The sequence below is a fragment of the Staurois parvus genome, unplaced genomic scaffold (assembly GCF_062004578.1).
Source record: "Staurois parvus isolate SC_StPar_1 unplaced genomic scaffold, SC_StPar_1.0 ptg000019l, whole genome shotgun sequence".
Lineage (NCBI taxonomy): Eukaryota > Metazoa > Chordata > Amphibia > Anura > Ranidae > Staurois > Staurois parvus.
In genome coordinates, this window is record NW_028317815.1 from 25,096,353 (window position 1) to 25,115,555 (window position 19,203).

The 19,203-nt window shown below is 40.3% G+C and overlaps 1 protein-coding gene across 5 annotated transcripts in view; it reads right to left on the reverse strand.

The window, feature by feature from the left end:
* CACNA2D1 (calcium voltage-gated channel auxiliary subunit alpha2delta 1) overlaps positions 1-19,203 on the reverse strand; it is an 857,854-nt gene that overhangs the window by 438,194 nt on the left and 400,457 nt on the right. For 4 of the 5 annotated variants that reach the window (XM_089685888.1, XM_089685869.1, XM_089685897.1 and 1 more), the window contains exon 5: positions 149-193. The exons of the other annotated variant lie outside the window; for it this stretch is intronic. In XM_089685888.1, the coding sequence (XP_089542014.1) occupies positions 149-193 (45 nt within the window). The remainder of the gene's footprint in view (positions 1-148; positions 194-19,203) is intronic. 5 annotated transcript variants of the gene reach the window in all.

The window sequence follows — 19,203 nt, forward strand, 5'->3', positions numbered from 1 at the left end:
ATGACATAGCCCTGACCCTGTCTGAATCATTAAGGAGCCATAGAAGGTTTTCTGGTCAACAATGGGCATAGAAACTGTTGCTTTTAGTATAAAACAGCTGTCAGGTTGACTTTAAGGTGCAAACAAATGGAAACATTTAGTTACTTACATCATAGTGATCCTCCTTTGCGTTGTAGTAAACTATGTCATTATTCTGTAAAAACAGAGTGGAGATTGGTGTGTGAATATAGTTCATCCAACTCACATTATTTCTGATTACTTATCTTATAATATAAAACAAATTCATATGAGAATATGACAGAGATGTCAGCTATATTTAGAATACACCATCCTTATTAAAACTATGTCTTATGCTGGAAAGAGCAGACACCGCTTAAATGTTAAACTTACTGGAAAGAATAATTCAGCAGATACATGGAGAAAATTTACAGCCTCATCCCTGACAACCAAACAGATGAATCTGAAAAGTCGCTATTAGTACATCTGTCTAACATCACAAAAAAATGACATTAGTTCTAAATGTTCCTCTGATGGCAGCAGTACTCTCAGTTCTTATTAGTAATGTGTCAGCATGAGACATGCCCAACCTCTACAAGGAATAACCTAGGTATATGAGGCTGCATGCATTTCTCTTTTCATCAGGTGCCAGTTTAACCCTTTGGCTTTTGTTTGTTTGCCTTTTCCATTTTTTGATTATTTTAAATTATTAATTTTAGATTCTAAGATTAGCTAAAACTCCTCAAAAAGTATATATTTTCAGACTGTAGAGACCCTGGAGAATAACTCCCCCCTTCCCCTCCCAGACAAAAAGTATATATTTTCTGAAAGCAAAGACACTGGAAAATAGATCGGAGATAATGTCTTTACATAGTATTTGAGCAACAGTTTAGCAAGCACAAATGTTCAGTAATAAATTGCATAAAATAATAAAGTGCATAAAAATTGTTACCCAACATGTCAAGTTTTAAATTTGCATGTGCCCCTGAAATGGCAATAAACTTTGATACCTAAACTGTCCACAGGTCATCAGTTTTGAGATACCCATGAATAATAGCCATAGAATTACATTGTATTACCCTCACTGACTCGTGTGCGGTGATATGTAACATGTGTAGTGCAAACAATGCTTTTGCAAGTAGGGGCCCCCGTCTATGTGCACATACACTATATTGCCAAAAGTTTTGGGACACCCCTCCAAATCATTGGATGTCCATGTTCCAATCACCTCCATGGCCACAGGTGCATAAAATCAAGCACCTAGGCATGCAGACTGCTTCTATAAACATTTGTGAAATAATAAGTCACTCTCAGGAGCTCAGTGAATTCAAGTGTGGTACTGTGAAAGGTTGCCACCTATGCCATAAGTCCATCCGTGAAATTTCCTTACTACTAAATATTCCACATTCAACTGTTAGTGGTATTATAACAAAGTGGAAGCAACTGGGCACAACAGCAACTCAGCTACGAAAAATTACAAACCAGGGTCAGCGCATGCTGAAGCACACAATGCACAGAAGTCACCAACTGTCTGCAGCATCAATAGCTAACGACCTCCAAACCTCATGTGGCCATCAGATTAGCACGACAGCAGTGCATAGAGAGCTTCATGGAATGGGTTTTCATGGACGAGCAGCTGCATCCAAGCCTTACATCACCAAGTGCAATGCAAAGCGTTGGATGAAGTGGTGTAAATCAAGCTGCCACTGGACACTAGAGCAGTGGGCACAAGTTCTCCAGAGTGATGAATTAAACTTCTCTGTCTGGCAATCTGATGGATGGGTCTATGCTTGGCAGTTGCCAGGAGAATGCTACTTGCCTGACTGCATTGTGCCAAGTGTAAAGTTTGGTGGAGGGAGGATTATGGTATGTGGTTGTTTTTCAGAGGTTGGGCGTGGTCCCTTAGTTCCAGTGAAGGGAACTCTTAAGGCATCAGCATACCAAGACATTTTGGACAATTTAGTGCTCCCAACTTTGTGGGAAAACTTTGGGAAAGGCCCCTTCCCCTTCCAACATGACTGAGCACCAGTGCACAAAGCAAGGTCCATAAAGACATGGATGAACGAGTGTGGGGCAGAGGAACTTGACTGACCTGCACAGAGTCCTGACCTCAACCCGATAGAACCCCTTTCGAAGGAATTACAGTAGAGACTGTGAACCAGGCCCTTTTGTCTGACATCAGTACCTGACTTCACAAATGCGCTTCTGGAAGAATGGTCAAACATTCCCATAGACACACTCCTAAACCTTTGTAGACAGCCTTCCCAGAAGAATTGAAGCTATTACAGCTGCAATGGGTGAGCCAACTCAATATTGAACCCTATGGACTAAGACTGGGATGCCATTAAAGTTCATGTGTGTGTAAAGGCAGGCGTCCCAAAACGTTTGGCAATATAGTATATGTAGGTGATGGTGGGGGGTCAGATATTTTTTGTGTAGGGTTTTTAAGTGCGTGGGTGTACCATCAAATATTTACAATTTTGTTTTGCAATTAACTTTATGGCTTCCACAAAGGGGACCAGTGTTCTCTTTAACCTTTTTTCTGCCAGTTGTACATCGGTGACAGTGTGGGGGATGGGAAGGGCCACACACACATTTCCAGTTGGTGAAGCCGCCAGGAGTGTGTGTATTTCTGACAAGCCAACTGCCAGCTGTCAGACAGAAACTATCTGGTGGCTGCACAGCTGGCGGATTGCTTCTAACACCCCCAGTAATGATGTCCCTGCCATGTATCCTTGGCTCCCAATAGGCACATAGGAACAACATGGTGGGTGCCACCGGGTAGAGGGGAAGGAGTAGAATGAACATATGTCCACTGTCTGCCCCTTCTTCTTGCTAACCTGGAAGCAACTTGTAAAGCTTTACTTCTGGGCCCCCCTTTTACTTTCTCCAGCATGTATGGCTGTGGCAGAAGCTGATGGATTACAATCTGCATTAGCAATGCTATGTTAAACAATTATCTGCTGTGTACAAGCACAGTTCAAAGTTAGGAGGCCTGATTCCAAATGATTTCTTTACAACCAACAAGCTGCACTATTATGTAGATGCTACTATCTACATTATTAATTACACCCACATTCAAATTCTGTCTATATAGTTTTAGTTTTTATGTATGCATTTTGTAGTTGTATATTATTGATAATGTGTACTTGACAATAATTGGGCATGGGGACCCTAAGAAGCATTTACTTTTCCTAACCTGCTTCCAGAGCCCAGCATTTCTGGGTACAATACAAAATGTGACATTTCCCCTGCCTTCCTACAGTGCATCACTTTTTGTCTGCCACACAATAAGCCTGAGCACAGTCACATGTGAGTGGTTGAACCATGCAAAAATATCTAGATATCTTGGATAAGCTTGGAATAATAGGGGTGGCAAGAGAGAGTGGAAAAGGCAGCAAAGTGCCCGTTAAAATGTGCAGTGTGGGCAAAGTAAAGGTTAACTTTTTCTGCCATTCCCAGGTTTATCTGTTTATATATTTATGTTTTGTTTTTCATACAATATTTAGTTGCATTGCTGAATTTGTACATCATTGAAAGACCTTTTCCTCAAAAATCAGTTCTTATCATTTCTTTTTTAGCAGAGATTTCACACCATTGTGTGTAGTGAAAATCATTTGCCATAAATGAATGGAGAAGGTGGTTTCCATAAAACTATTTTTACTATTTTGGAAAGAGTAGAAAAGGGTTAGAGCCTCTGCTGGATTTCTTTAATTGTCCCCTCCGGGGAGATTGACCCTTCCTATTTCTTCTGGTGAATATTTGAACTGGGACTGAAAATGAGGAAAAGAATCCACAATTTTAAGGGAAAACATGCAGAGTGGTCAACCCAGTGAAAAGTGAAGTAGGGTGATGTAGCAGTGATGTGCATATCAGCTAAATGGGTGTGGCTAATTCCAATAAGTGGTGTGACCAAGTTGGCATACCCCTTGCTTATCTCATCTTGTTTTCATTCTCAGGAGACTAATCCTGCTATTCCAGATCAATTTTCCTTTTTATTTTTAACACCCCCCCCCCCACATCATGGTAATTACTCAAAAAAGGCAGTGTGAGATTATAAAAAAAAGTGAACTCTAAAGTAGAACTATAGGCAAAACTTTTTTTGTTTTTCCATTTTGGATAGAGCAAGCGATTTCCCATTGTGAAGATTGCCCTTCACTTTCTGTCCCATAACCAAACAGGAAGTGAGAGAATATCTCTGCAATTTAAGGGAGTTCCTTAAGGACCCCCAAGTCACCAGAATTACCGTTCCCATTGGAAGCTTTCCCCTCGTACTTTCATGTGGCAACCCAAAATTATTGATTTTCTTTTATTTTCACTTTCAATGATGATGATGATAAACAGGACAAATAAAGAGGGTGAATTTCCCTAACAGGGGCACAGACAGTAATAAAACCTGACAAACATTGTAATCCATCTCCACTCTATCCAAAACTTTATATTTGTTCAGCACAGCGATACTGTGTGAACATGTGAAAGGTTCACTTTAAGAGCATATAATGAAGAAAGTGTTACATGAAACATAAATTAGCAGTATAAAATATCACTAAAGTTATGGTAAAGCAAAAATTGGCTGCAGTAATAAAAATAAATGTCACTGACAAATTTAATAAAGAAACATTTTGTAGTTGGTTATTCCCTTGTACTTGCTGGAGTACAATTTCCTTCTTCCATTTTGTCCTCTGGTTTTTAATTTAAAAACTCTTTTAGCGGATGATGTAAGAATGTTATCTGAGCCTGAATGCAGCATGGGGAATTGTATTTACTGGTAAACCTAATGGATTAGCTGTTTCTCTCCACACTCCCATCAGGAAGAAATGCTTTTCTTATTATAACTGACTTTTGCTCATAGAGCTTGTGTTAAAATGAATAAACATGCTGTACCTAATCGGGTATATGGTTATATTCCTTGTATATGTTTTCACTTAGATAATTCATAAATATTCATCATGCTAAAAAGGTTAGATTTAAAAAAAAGCCCAACATAATGTGTGTGCTGTATTCAATTATATTTAATGAAGAATGAATGATATTAAGACAGCATAGTGTCCAAAGGTGTCCGAAAGTGTATTCATAGCCATAATATTTTGTTAGTTTTGCATAGAATGCAGACGTGTTAAAACCCTTGTCAGGTTTTTATTGCTGAATTGGGAGTATAATCCTATTTATGCTTATGACTCCTATCAACAGAGCAGAAAGAGATGGGTATTTAATATGTTTACAATTGCCATTGGAACAGGAGGTGAGGGAAAAGGTTCCAATAAAGACACCCATTGGGGTGATAACAGTCTAAAAGGGGATTTCCACTGACTTGGTCACCGATATGGTGGGAAACCGAAGGCAGAAAATAGCAGTAGGCAGTGGGACTTCTTGGGAAAAGAAATGTATCACATTAATGAATTATCCTCCAACAACAAATGTGTGCTGGTGCATGTGGCTACAATATGGCAACCAAGGGATGTAATAGAAAGGCTTTTCCATGGCTCTGACACTTTATTCATGTGCCTGCTGCAAACCCAGATATTTAAAAGCTGTAGCAGAACACACATTTTATAACAGGTTTACACAACTGTCCTCTGCTTTTTCAAAGACTAGATGAGAATTAGGACAGAACAGAAAAGTATAGAGATCTTTTGTGACTTCTGCACTCTTTCCTGAAGTTCCTGTGCTGTCTGTTCTATGTCAGCCTCATCTGTATAGCTCATTCAGTAAATATATAGAGAGTTACAGTTTCCGGTGATAGCCTGTTGTTCCCTTGTTATTCTCTCCAAGTTTAAGAGAAAAACAGTGAAGAGATGCAGATCAAAGGAGAATATATGAACAAGCCATGACACCATAATTGGATTAATATAAGAAATAACAATGCTTGAATGCCACTGTATACTTAGGCCACCAGTATAAACTACTGCTGCCAGGTGCTGGTCTTTGAAACAGAACACATCTGAATCTACTGCAGATCTCTGAGTGTTGAAATAAGGTCACACTCTTTTATCGTTAGCCACAGCAACAAGAATGCAAAGACTGGCTTCAGCTCAATCTTCTCCTGTAAAATACACCCATTGATGTTTTTCAGCTGGATAGGGTTTAATCCCCTAAGATTATTAGTGGTGTACCCCAAGGTTCATGTTAACCCGATCCAGCCCAGTGCCATTAGTACAGCCAGTGCTTTTTTTTTTAGCACTGATCACTGTATTGGTGTCACTGGGGATGTCAGTGACACCAAGTCAGTTTCCCCCCCGTGTCAGAATGCCCGTTGCAGTCCTGCTATAAGCTGCTGATTGCTGCCATTACTAAGAAAAATAATAAAAAAAAAAATCCCAGTATATATATCACCATTTGTAAATGCTATAATGTTCACGTAAACCAATTAATTTACACATATTGGGATTTTTTTTAGCAAAGACATGTAGCAGAATACATTTTGACCTAAATTCATGCTGAATTTAGATTTTTTACATTTTTTTACTGGACATGTTTAATAGCAAAAAGTAAAAAATATTGTTTTTTCTCAGAATTGTCAGTCTTTTTTTTCTTTAGCACAAAAAATAAAAACCGCACAGGCAATCAAATACCACAGATGGAAAGCTCTATTCATGGGGAAAAAAAAGGACGTAAATTTAATTTGGGTGCAGTGTTGCATGACCGCACAATTGTCAAAGTAACACAGAGCCATAACGCAAAACATGACCTGATCAGGAGGGGGGTAAATCCTCTGGAGGACAAGTGGGTAAAAGAGGTATAGACTTCGGAGAGCGAGACATAATTTTGCCCTTGTACAAATCATTAGTTAGACCTCATCTGGAATATCCAGTCCAGTTTTAGGGCAACAGTTCAGGAGGAGCTCAGCTATGAGGAAAGATTACCTGAACTAATTTTTTTCTTTCTTGAGAAGAGGACAGAAAGGGGGGATATGATCAATATGTATAAGTGCATAAGTGGCCCATATAGTAAACTTGGTGTTATTCACTTCCAGGTCATTACAGAGGACAAAAGAGCACTCTTTATGTCTGGAGAGAGAGAGATTTAACCTTCAATTACAGAAAGGCTTCTTCAGAGTAAGCTCTGTGAAAATGTGGAATACTCTCCCTCAAGAACTAGTTCTGGCCAGCTCAGTAAATTGATTAAAAAAAAAGAACTGGATTCATTCTTAAATATACAAAATATAACGGGCTACAAATTTTTACAGTTAATAACGCCAGGAGTTGTTGATCAAAGGAAAATTCAATTGACTCCTTAAGGATCAGGGAGGAATTTGTTATTCCCACTGGAACAAATTGGCAGTGATGCTGCTAGAACCTTCAGGGCAAGAAACCATGAAAGGCCCCTCTAACCCCTGGCCCAGTGGCGGAGTGCCAGGCTGGAGCACAAGTGTGACCTTTGTGACCTTGGTAGTTCCACCAATGGTGTCAGTAGTTTATATATATATATATATATATATATATATATATATATATACCGTATTTTCCGGCGTATAAGACGACTTTTCAACCCCTGAAAATCTTCTGAAAGGTCGGGGGTCGTCTTATACGCCGGTGCGAGCCGGGTCAGGGCGGCACTTTTTCGGGGGGGGGCGCGGCGCCGCCCCCCCTCCTCCTCCAACGGACACTGAGTACAGGGGTGGGCCGGGGGGCTGCTGTACCTTACCTGGCTCCGGTCCCACGACGATCCGGTCCAGGAAGCGTGGCTGCTCCTTCTTTCAGTTCAGCCACTCGATGGTCATGCGGCCGCTCGGCTCCACCTCCTCACCGGTGATTGGGCGCCAGCACTGGAAAGGCACACAGGCGACCAATCACCGGCGAGGAGGCAGGGCCGAGCGGCCCCGCGAAAATCAAGCGGCCGAACTGGAAGAACGATGAGGCACTGTTCCTCCCCCACTGACACCAACGATGAGGCACTGTTCTCCCCACTGATACCAATGATGGGGCACTATTCCTCCTCCCCACTGACACCAATGATGGGGCACTATTCTCCCCACTGATACCAATGATGGGGCACTATTCCTCCCCCACTGACACCAATGATGGGGCACTTTTCCTCCCACTGACACCAATGATGGGGCACTATTCCTCCCACTGACACCAATAATGGGGCACTATTCCTCCCACTGATACCAACGATGGGGTACTATTCTCCCCACTGATACCAATGATGGGGCACTATTCCTCCCACTGATACCAATGATGGGGCACTACTTCTCCTCCCCACTGACACCAACGATGGGGCACTATTCTCCCCACTGACACCAACGATGGGGCACTATTCCAGCCACTGATACCAATGATGGGGCGCAATTCCTCCCACTGACACCAATGATGGGGCGCAATTCCTGCCACTGATACCAATGATGGGGCGCTATTCCTCCCACTGACAGCAATGATGGGGCGCACTTCCTGCCACTGATACCAATGATGGAGCGCTATTCCTCCCACTGACACCAATGATGGGGTGCTATTCCTCCCACTGACACCAATGATGGGGTGCTATTCCTCCCACTGATACCAATGATGGGCCGCTATTCGTCCCACTGACACCAATGATGGAGCACTATTCCTTCCACTGACACCAATGATGGGACACTATTCCTCCCACTGACACTAATGATGGGACACTATTCCTCCCACTGACACCAATGATGGGGCACGATTCTTCCCACTGACACCAATGATGGGGCACTATTCCTCCCACTGACTAATGATGGGGCACTATTCCTCACACAGTGACACTAATGATGGGGCACCATCATTGGTGTCAGTGGGAGGAATAGTGTCCCATCATTGGTATCAGTGGGAGGAATAGTGCCCCATCATTGGTGTCAGTGGGAGGAGTAGTGCCTCATCATTGGTGTCAGTGGGAGGAATAGCACCCCATCATTGGAATACCATACTGAAATAGCATACCATATTGAAATCAAATCTGATGTTTTTTCATTTTTATTTGGTGTGCGTTGGAAGAGGGGTAGTCTTATACGGCGAGTATAGCTCAAACCCTATATTTTAACAGGAAAAGTAGGGGGTCGTTTTATACGCCCAGTCATCTTATACGCCGGAAAATACGGTATATATTTTTTTTTATAATTTATTTTACAATATTTGGGGCTTTGGTGAAATTTCAGGGGTCTAAACCGACCTCAAATGTTTCACTTTTGAGACAGAGAAAGAAGATTGAGAACACAGCCCTCAAACTCCTTCTCTGCAGCCTCAGCTGCACAGAAAGAATGGACAGGCATAGCTCTGTACAGAGCTTCCTGTTCATTCACAAACTGAAGTACAGTAAACACAGTTTACTACACTTCAGTTATGAATGGACAGAGTCAATGATCGATACTGATCACTGACTCTCCATTCAGAAATGGAAGGGGCTTGTAAATTAACCTTCCCCATCTCTATCCTGACAGCATCCCCCAAAACAGCTGGTGAGAGAGGGGAGGGGGAACCTTGCAGCACTGCAAGGGAGGAGGGGGGAGCTGGGAAAGAGCTCAGAGGGCCACCAGAGAGAACGGGGGGCCTCCAGAGAGTACAGGGCATCAGAGAGCATGGGGGGCACTGAAGAGCACAGGGGCCACTGGAGAGCAAGGGGGACGCCGAAGAGCATGGGGGCCACTGGAGAGTATGGGGGCCACCAGAGAGCATGGGGGGCTTCTGGAGAGCACAAGGAGGGCAGCAGAACAAAGCTGTATAGAAGGAGTGGTGGGGGTGGCTGTATATAGAGGAATCAACCTCTCTATTTTCTTCCTGCAGTCGCTGAATGGCCACTTCTCTTGCTCTCCCTCCCATAGGCATTCAATGGCTGCAAGAGGAACAAGGAGAAATTGATTGCTCTACATGCAGCTGCCCCCGCTGCTCCTCCCACCCAGGCGTACAGGGGGGGGGGACCACACAGGCCCCCTGCAGCATGGGGCCAGGTTGCAATTGTGACCCCTGTAGGTATGCCTATTTATTTATTTAAATAATTTATTTATGTTTTGCCTTTCTCTGGATCAACTATGGGTATCATATAATGTATATTGAGGTTTTCTATGTGCGTGTGTGTGTGTGTTTTTGTTATTGGTTGAACTAGATGGACTAGTGCCTTTTTTCAGCCTAACTAACTATGTAACTATATAACAAAATTTATGGCAGATCAAACAGGTATTTGATTGCAGTTATCAAAAAGGTATAACTAAATGCTTTCAATCGTATATTCTATTGACCAAAAGGGAGCAAAAAACAGACGGCAAATGCTACGGTTCATATACACTATAACACAGAGCTATATAATTTTAAGAGCAAGACATAAATGAAGATCCCAGCATAGTAAAAATTAAAAATGTTGCTTTAGCTGTAATACTCACATTTATTCCAGTGTCCCCACCTTCAGAAAATACATTCATCCACGAAAAAGTGCTTAATTTCTAGGCTGAATAATGGCCAGATTCATTCAACCCATTTCTTATGAGCCCATGTTAACATGACCGTCCTACCCCCCACCCCCCGTTACATGCATTCTCCATTTACTCATTTGGCTGCTTGGGTAATAGAAAGAAAACTATGATGTGCGCCTAGCTTTATTCTCATTATGTAATACAAACTATAGACAGAAAATGCTAACATTTAGTTCATAAAATCAATAATAAACCAGAGAAGTTATTAAACTAATACATAAAATTCAAATTTTAAACTGACTTTAGAGTAAATATACATGGTTATTACCTTTATTGCCAGAAGACAAAAAAGGGAAAACATTTACACATATTTGTAGCTATTCTTTTATCATTGTAGCCATTTTGCATTAGCAAGGTGGCAAGCGCTAAAATTCTCCCCTATCTTCACATACCAAGCCATGTAAAAGAGCTAGTCAGAGTGAAAAAGTGATCATTTCCACTGAAATATATCACTAAAATTAAATTTTAATGACTTACAAATGGTTTATAACATTCTTTTCTTCCATGAAAAGTACTTCATGAATATTTGAAAAGAAAATTTAAACGAATATGAATCTCTTGCAAAGAAAGAACAGTGTAGCAGCCTAATGAATATAATTACTTAATGCAACAGTAACATAAGAAACATTGTCTCAGAGCTTACATGCAGGCTGTAGTTCACACACACAACTGTGTAAAGGTTTTACTAATATTCACATAGAGAAGCATTTCATTATTCATTCTATTTTAAAATATTAGCTGAAATGTTTAGTGTGCACGGGAAGCAAACGTTTTATTTGCATTTTTGGTTTATTTTCCTATTATATGTATTAATACTAAGAAAAAAGTGACAAGAATATCAAAGAGAAGCTGCTTTCACAGGACACACATGGTGAATCAGAAACAACTAAGTTAAATTAGGTACATAGAAGATATCTTTTAAATTTCAAATATTGAATGAAAATAGTATCAAAAATCACACACATATATACTGTAAATACCCTTCTTATACAACATTGTCTTTTTTTTTTATGGCAGAAGGGTATTTATACATGTATGTGATTGTTGGTACTATTTTAGTTTAATATTTGACATTTAGAACAATATTTTATATTTTTTTAAATTTAAATTTGACTGGTATTCTAGTCATCTTTTTTTCTTTTATATTAATACATATGCACTGACTTAGTGAGTTGGCATTTTTCTACAATTTAAACCATGTTACTTCTTTATTAGCTATACAAACTGACAGGGATTTTAATTCTTCTCCGCTGTGTCCATCTCACTGAATATTGCATGTGATAAAATAAATATAACTAAATGACAATTATTTTTTTTAGTTTTGGATAGGGTGGAGAGGTAGAACCCCTATTAGGTTTGTATTGCTGTCTGTACCCATTAGGGAGATGCTCCCTCTCTATTTGTCCTGTTTACCAGTATCCTTGAAAGGGAAATTACAAGACCATTCACAGCTAGACAAACTTGTATACAATGGATGGCATGAAAGGAAGCCATCAATTGTATACAACTGTCATGTGACCTGCTGTGATTGTTCACAGCAGGTCATATGGTACTAGCAACAGGGCCCGTACACAGATCTGTCATCGGCCGTGTCCGAGGTACACAGCCGGTGACAGATCGAGTCATATGGCGACAACCCGGAGGGATGAGCTGTTCCCCCGGCCGCCATCTGGCTATAGGCTGGGCAGCAACTGGTTAAACATGTTCAGTAAAAAAAAATTTTAAAATCTAATTTTGTCATAAATGTAGGTCAAAATGTATTCTGCTACATATCTTTGCTAAAAAAAATCCCAATACGTGTAAATTAATTGGTTTACATGAACATTATAGCGTTTACAAATGGCGATATATATATATACTGGCATTTTTTATTTGGTATTTTTACAAGTAATGGCGGCAATCAGCGACTTATAGCGGGACTGCGTCTGCCATTCTGACATGGGGGGAAACTGACTTGGTGTCACTGACATCCCCAGTGACACTAATACAGTGATCATTGCAAATAAAAAAGCACTGACACTTTACTAATGACTCTGGGCAGGAAGGGGTTAACGTCTGAGGTGATCAAAGGGTTAACTGTGTGCTGTTTTACTATAACCTGTGTCTGTTTGCTTCACTGTAAGCACACTACTTTGGATGGCTGACTGTTTTGGATGGCTGTGCCGTGCACAGCCATCCAAAGCAGTGCGTATGAGCTGACAGGGAGAAGAACTGTTTTGTTTACAAACAGTTCTCCTCCACATCAGAGATGCTCAGCAATCACCGGGCACCGGCAAGTAATCACCGGCCAGGACTCCATGACAGCTGCGGCTGCGAATGGCGACGCGGTTAAGGGTTGCACATGCCCCCTACCCAGAAATGCAATATCACATATATATACACAATTCCTTTTGGAAGTTAAATACATTTAAAGAAAACCTGTTTTTGGAAGTAAAACTGGCTATATATGATTCACTTTTTCTTGTTCAGCCAGAAGGCTGAATGGAAAAAAAAAAGCAAACATGTTCTTTCATCCACATAAACAAAGTGGATAAAAGGATGAAGAAAGCCCCCACCCTCACCCCCACCCCACCAATTGTATTTTGAAAGCTGGAGTCTCTGCTGTCAGAATACACTGATCAGACAAAAGTTTTTCAGCCTGTCCGTTCAACCAAAGACGATCCTTAGATCAACTTCTGTGGAATGGTGACAGTCACACACGAATCAAAATTTAGCTGGTCCTTGTTGAATCACCCAAATTTCATTCCATCTATGGTCATCTCATGCTGCATAAATGGAATCTATGACAAGTAAAAAGAGCAGACTATGGGAACCAGTCCTGCAACAGGGACAGCCAACAGTTTATAGACAAAGTCAAATTTTCTTTAATGGAAAAATATGCATATCAGGGCTCTAAATGATGTAAAAGTACACTAATTTTTCACTTTATAAAGAAACCTAGAATATGTAATTCTACAGTGCAGTCTGAATACACACTCCAATATGTAAATGTGCATGGTGCATGAATATTAAAATGCAATGAAATTAATTCTTAATAATATACACGTGTAAGTTTTAATATTATAGCTGATCCAGAAACAAAATTGCTTTAGCTAACCATCCATTTCAGAGCAATCAAATGTGATATCCAATGTAATTGTAATGTATCTGTTTGGGGAATCAGAGCAATTACTTCATGAGTCTCTTTCTTTTCTCTTTTCACACAGGAGCCTTTGAGTGACAGCTCTGTCACAGGTCCCTGAGCCGTATCCAAAATGAAACACAATAAACCTGGGTGTATGCAAATGACTAGTCATGGCTGGATCACATTCATTTATCTATACAAACGATAAAAGGGATAAATAAAGTACCTCTGCTAGATAAGACAAAATGCCTGTAGTTCCTGCTTTACACCTTTTTTTTTTTCCATAATTGTTCTTTGCTATACCATACTCAAGATAAAATGAGGTCTATGCGTAACTGGTGCAATGTATAAATACAAAAAAGCACACAAGGCTCCAACTTGGGCTGACATACTGTAATATTTGAATCTTTTTCTGTCAACAGCTGTGGAAGTGTGAAAGTGTCTCTCCCTCTTTTCAGTGCCAAAATACTTCTCACACCAAGAATAGGAACATCCTCAAATAATTACAAAAACAAGACAGGGAAAGAAAAAAAAAGGAGGGCCAGATTTAAAAGGAATATGCAGTGGTTTTCTACATATGTTCTTTTTTATGTGTAAAGGTCAATCCAAAAACAATAAAATGTTTAAAATATGTTTTTCATTTTTCTTAGTTAGAAGCTATAAAATTTATATTCACATTAATATGTTGCATTTCATTTACAGCCAGCTAGAGGGGCTTTAGCCCCTTTGTATGTTTACCATTGTATTTCTGCAGATATAATGCTTAAAGAAGCTTGCTGTTTACAGAACTCAGCAAGTCATCACAATCATCATCACCATAGCAATGACCAATGCTGTATATTCTGACCCCAGAGCATCACTGGTTGTCATGGTGCTAGCAGCCGGACCACTTGTACCATGGCAACTATGACAGTGATCCAGGGAAAACTGGGCCCTGTGCATGTGGCACCTCAGACATTCTACACTTTGCTTCTGGGTCAGTAATAGGAAGGGAAGAACAGGAAACCAACATTAACTAGTTTCTCTCGCCTATACTCAACGGCACCCACCATGCCTGGGACCAGCATGGTCCTAGGTGTGCCAAAGGGAAACATGGCAGGGGCATGCGTGTGTGTGGGGGGCTACAGTAACAGGGTGCAGCCACTGAATCACCTTTGTATTACAGCGAGCAGTTGGCTTGTCAGATGTACATGCACTCTGCTGGAAGTGTGTGCAAAACCACCTGCTGCCACCAACTAATGATGTATGTCCTGCAACTGTTAAGAAATGCTGCTTTAGGGCATAGTAAAAAAAAAAAAAAAAAAAAACAGTCTACAAATATATCATCTTCAAAAAAAATAAATAAAATGCACCCCCCACAAGTTGGAAATGAACAAGTTGATAAATGTTTGCCGCAGCAGCTGTCAGTATATTCTGACGGTGATTAGCTCAGGTCAAAATTTCACAGTGTTATGGTAGGGGGTTCCTTCATCCTCCTTAGTTGTGCTGATGGAGGAATCTGTTTGCTTTTTTTTTTTCATTCAGCCCACTGGCTGAATAAAAAGCAACATCTACGAGTGGCCACCTTTAGACTGCTGCCCTTAGTACTGGCCAGTGAGCGTCATTATAGTAAACACCACCCTTAACCCCTTGGTGCCAGCACCTCCTGGCCCTTTAAGGGTTTCAGAAGCTGGGAGGTGGGGCGGGGTTGTAGGGTCATGTGACCGCCATGATTCGCCATCACGGCAGTCACATGATCGGGAAAGGTCCCGATCGAAAGAGGAGATTGGGACCTTTCCGTGATTACTGGACATGTGTGCTGGGAGTGCGCAGGGCTTGCGCGCGCTCGCAGCACATATGTTTTTCTTAATTGCACGCAAATGTGCTGCTGCTTGGCGTCAAGACCCAGAAGCCGGGAGGCCGCACATTTGCGTGCGGCAGGCACAAGGAGGTTAACCTTGTAGACTAGAAAGCCAGAAACAAACAATTTTTTACTTTTAGGATCCTGGCCTGTTTCAAGCATCTAAAAAGTGCTAGTGGGTCTCACCAAGAATAATAAAAAATCATTAAAAATATAAGCGTTTAACAACATAATATAAAATTGGCAATCTCTGTTTAATATTTTGCTTTTATGAAGTGCATAAGGCAGCAGGTATTCAGATATCCCCACTGCTCCCTCTTCACCAGCTGTGATTGATATTGGCTTTCACTGCTGTCTCTGATCCTATGAGAAGGAAGAGAGCCGAGAGAGCTGCTGCTCGCATGCACAGCTCTGCTTCGAGATCAGGCTCAGGAAAGTATGGGGAGGGGGGGCTGCATTAGGAAGGTTTTTACTTTAATGCAGAGAAGACATTAAAGTAAACAAAAAAACCCATCATGCTTTAAAACCCCTTTAACCCTTTCCCTGCCAGGTTCATACTGACAAACATTCCTCCTTTGCTATAAGCTCATGGTCACTTCAGCACGGCCAATTACTCCACCTGCCCCACCATCAGCACCGATCCCCTGTGGCTCTGCATTTACTGTCTTCCCTCCTCTGCCACTTCCGCCAGTAATTGCAACGTCTGCTGCTATGACCCCCACATCATTCCCAGGCCCCCCAGCACCTCCAATTACTCCACCTGCCCCACCTCCAACACTGATTCCCTGTGGCTCTGCAATTACCGGCTTCCCTCCTCTGCTTCTCCCACTGGTAATCACAGAGTCTGCTGCTGTGACAGCCACAACGTTCGTGGCACCCCAACACCGTCCCCCCCCAGCACTGGCTGATTACTCCCCCTGTTCCTACAAGTTGCAGCTGTGCTCTCCCCCTTTGGTGCCCCCCAATGATCTCACATGCCCCCCCATGCAGAGCTGCTGGCCGGAATTCCCTCCACCCCCTCCTGCCAGCTGCAGCTGCTGCCAGGTAGATTGTGACTGTCAGGATGTAGAGCAGGGGGCTGGTAAACCTGTGTTTACCAGTCCTTTTTCATTCCTGAATGAACATGTGATTGGTAGCTATCACTCTGTTCATTCATCACTGACACAATAGTAAACTGTATTTAATATGTTTCAGTTTGAGAATGAAACATAGAAAACAGAGTTTACTATAACATCTTATGAATAGATAGGAGTCAGTACTGACTTCTATTCATCCATCTACAGTGTAGATCAGGTTGCAGAGAAAGGTACTGTCTTCAGTTCCTTTCTCTGTCTCCAAAAGGAGACATTAAGGGCCTGTTTAGACCCCTAATGTCTCTCCATAGCCCCCCACCACCACCAAAAAAACCATAAAAAATCTGAAAAAATAAATCATGTGCTTTCACAAAATATATGGTTTGGAGTGTCTTTCATAAACTTCAAAAGCTATAAGGGAAAAATTTAAACCGCCAGATTTTTCGAGAAATTTGGTTAATTACATTTTTGCGTATGTTCAATTTTCACTATTTCGCAAAAAGGGACAATTTAAAATTTACAAACATTTGTTATTTATTAACTCAACACAGGTCAAGCATTTATATTTTGTAGGAATTTAACAGGATTTTTGTAAACTTTGCTGTGATAGCATCTGCTAATAATGATTTTAGTGTATTTGTAGTGAAAATATTTTGATAAACATTTCCGCAAATATCACGGAGCCTTAACAATCAGTAGCACCTTTTCATTCTACTAGTCATGTGTTTCAGAAAATATATGGTTTGGGGGCGGGGGTCTTTTATAAACTTTGCAAGCTGTAAGGCAAAAATTAAAACCTCCAGCTTTTTAGAGAAATTTGATTATTTACAGGTACAAATTAAAATTTACGAATATATGTTATTTATTAACTCAATACAGGTTAAACTTTTATATTTAGCAGGTATTTTATAAAATTGCCTATGTTTGTATCTGCTAATAATAATTTTAGTGTGTTTTTACTGAAAATATTGTTTCGATAAACATTTGTGCAAGTATCACGGGGCCCTAAAAATCAATAGTGCCTTCTTTTTATTCTACTTGTCATGTGCTTTCAGAAAATATATGGTTTGGGGAGTCTTTTATAAATTTTGAAAGCAGTAAGTGAAAAATTAAAACCTCCAGATTTTTAGAGAAATCTGGTTATTTACAGTTTTGCATACGTTCGATTTTCACTATTTCACAAAAAGACACAATTTAAAATTTCCAAATATATGAATTATTAACTCAGTACAGGTTAAGCTTTCATATTTAGTAGGAATTTAACAGGAATTTAGTAAAATTTGCTGTGTTTATATCTGCTAATAATGATTTCAGATTATTTGTAGTGAAAATATTGTTTTGATAAACATTTATGCAAATATCGCGGGGGTCTTAAAAATCAGTAGCACCTTTTTATTCTACTGGTCATGTCCTTTCAGAAAAAAATATGATTTGGGGGGTCTTTTATAAACTTCAAAAGCTGTAAAGGAAAAATTAAAACCTCCAGGTTTTTAGATAAATTTCATTATTTACAGTTTTACCTATGCTCAATTTTCACCATTTTGCAAAAAGTCGCAATTTAAAATTTACAAATACATGTTATTTACTAACTCAATACAGGTTAAACTTTTATATTTAGCAGGAATTTTGTAAAATTGACTGTGTTTGTATCTGCTAATAATAATTTGTGTATTTTTAGCAAAAATAATGTTTTGATAAACACTTGGGCAAAGATCGTGGGGCCTTAAAAATTAGCACAGTTTGGGGGGTCTTTTACAAACTCTGAAAGCTCTAAAGGGAAAATAAAAAAAGCAATTGAAAAATTGAAAAAATGGTCCGGCCACTTGAGCTTAAAAGTGGTGCGCAGGGCCTGGCAGCGAAGGGGTTAAACAGTCTATACAACTAGACTCTGTAAGTAAACATAGTGCTGCTGTTTACCACCAAGAAGGAATTGGAAAATACCATTGCTAGAGAAGCACCGCCTTCACTCTATGCTTCACTTACCATTGCTAGAGAAGCACCAGCTTCACTCTATGCTTCACTTGTCAAATCACAGGGATCGTTTCATATAAATTGCCATTTGTGATACAAGGAAATGCAATGTTACCTTTGCAGCACATTCAATGAAAAATATCAGCTAGATGTTGTGATAAATATGATGCACCCTCCCCCTTCACAATGAAATTTCAGTCTACCCCAGAGTTTATGTCTCAAGGTTTCCACAGTCTGTGTTCATTAGCAGGAACACTGTCAAAGTCTGCACAAGCAGGGTGCTACACTTTTCTCCCTGAACAATTCTGTTTCCATTTATAGCCAGAAGCCATCACAATGTAATTCATCAAGTTTACACTGCTCCTGACATTAACTTTATTTCTGTGTCTCTTCCTTTTTTTCTCAGCAGTAACAAAACAAATTATGACTAGAAGTGCATATGTAGGAACAGGTTCAGATAAGTGTCATTACTTTAGCAATGAAATATGTATATTTGGTACACCACACAAAACTCTTGAATAATTAGAGGCTGAACTCAACAATGTACTGTAAACCGAGGACTGCAAATTAAAGCAAGCCTTGCCTACACTGACTGTCAATTTAACAAAAAAGAAGCTGCTGACAGGTACAAAGACTGGTCTTCTCCTGGCTCTCATACATGCATTACTATTGGTCATCACCATCATGGACTGTCACACTGGTCTATAGAAATATGTGAATGGGAAGCTAAGACACTTCCAGGAGTGCAGAATGCTGACCAATGAGACTTATTTGACAT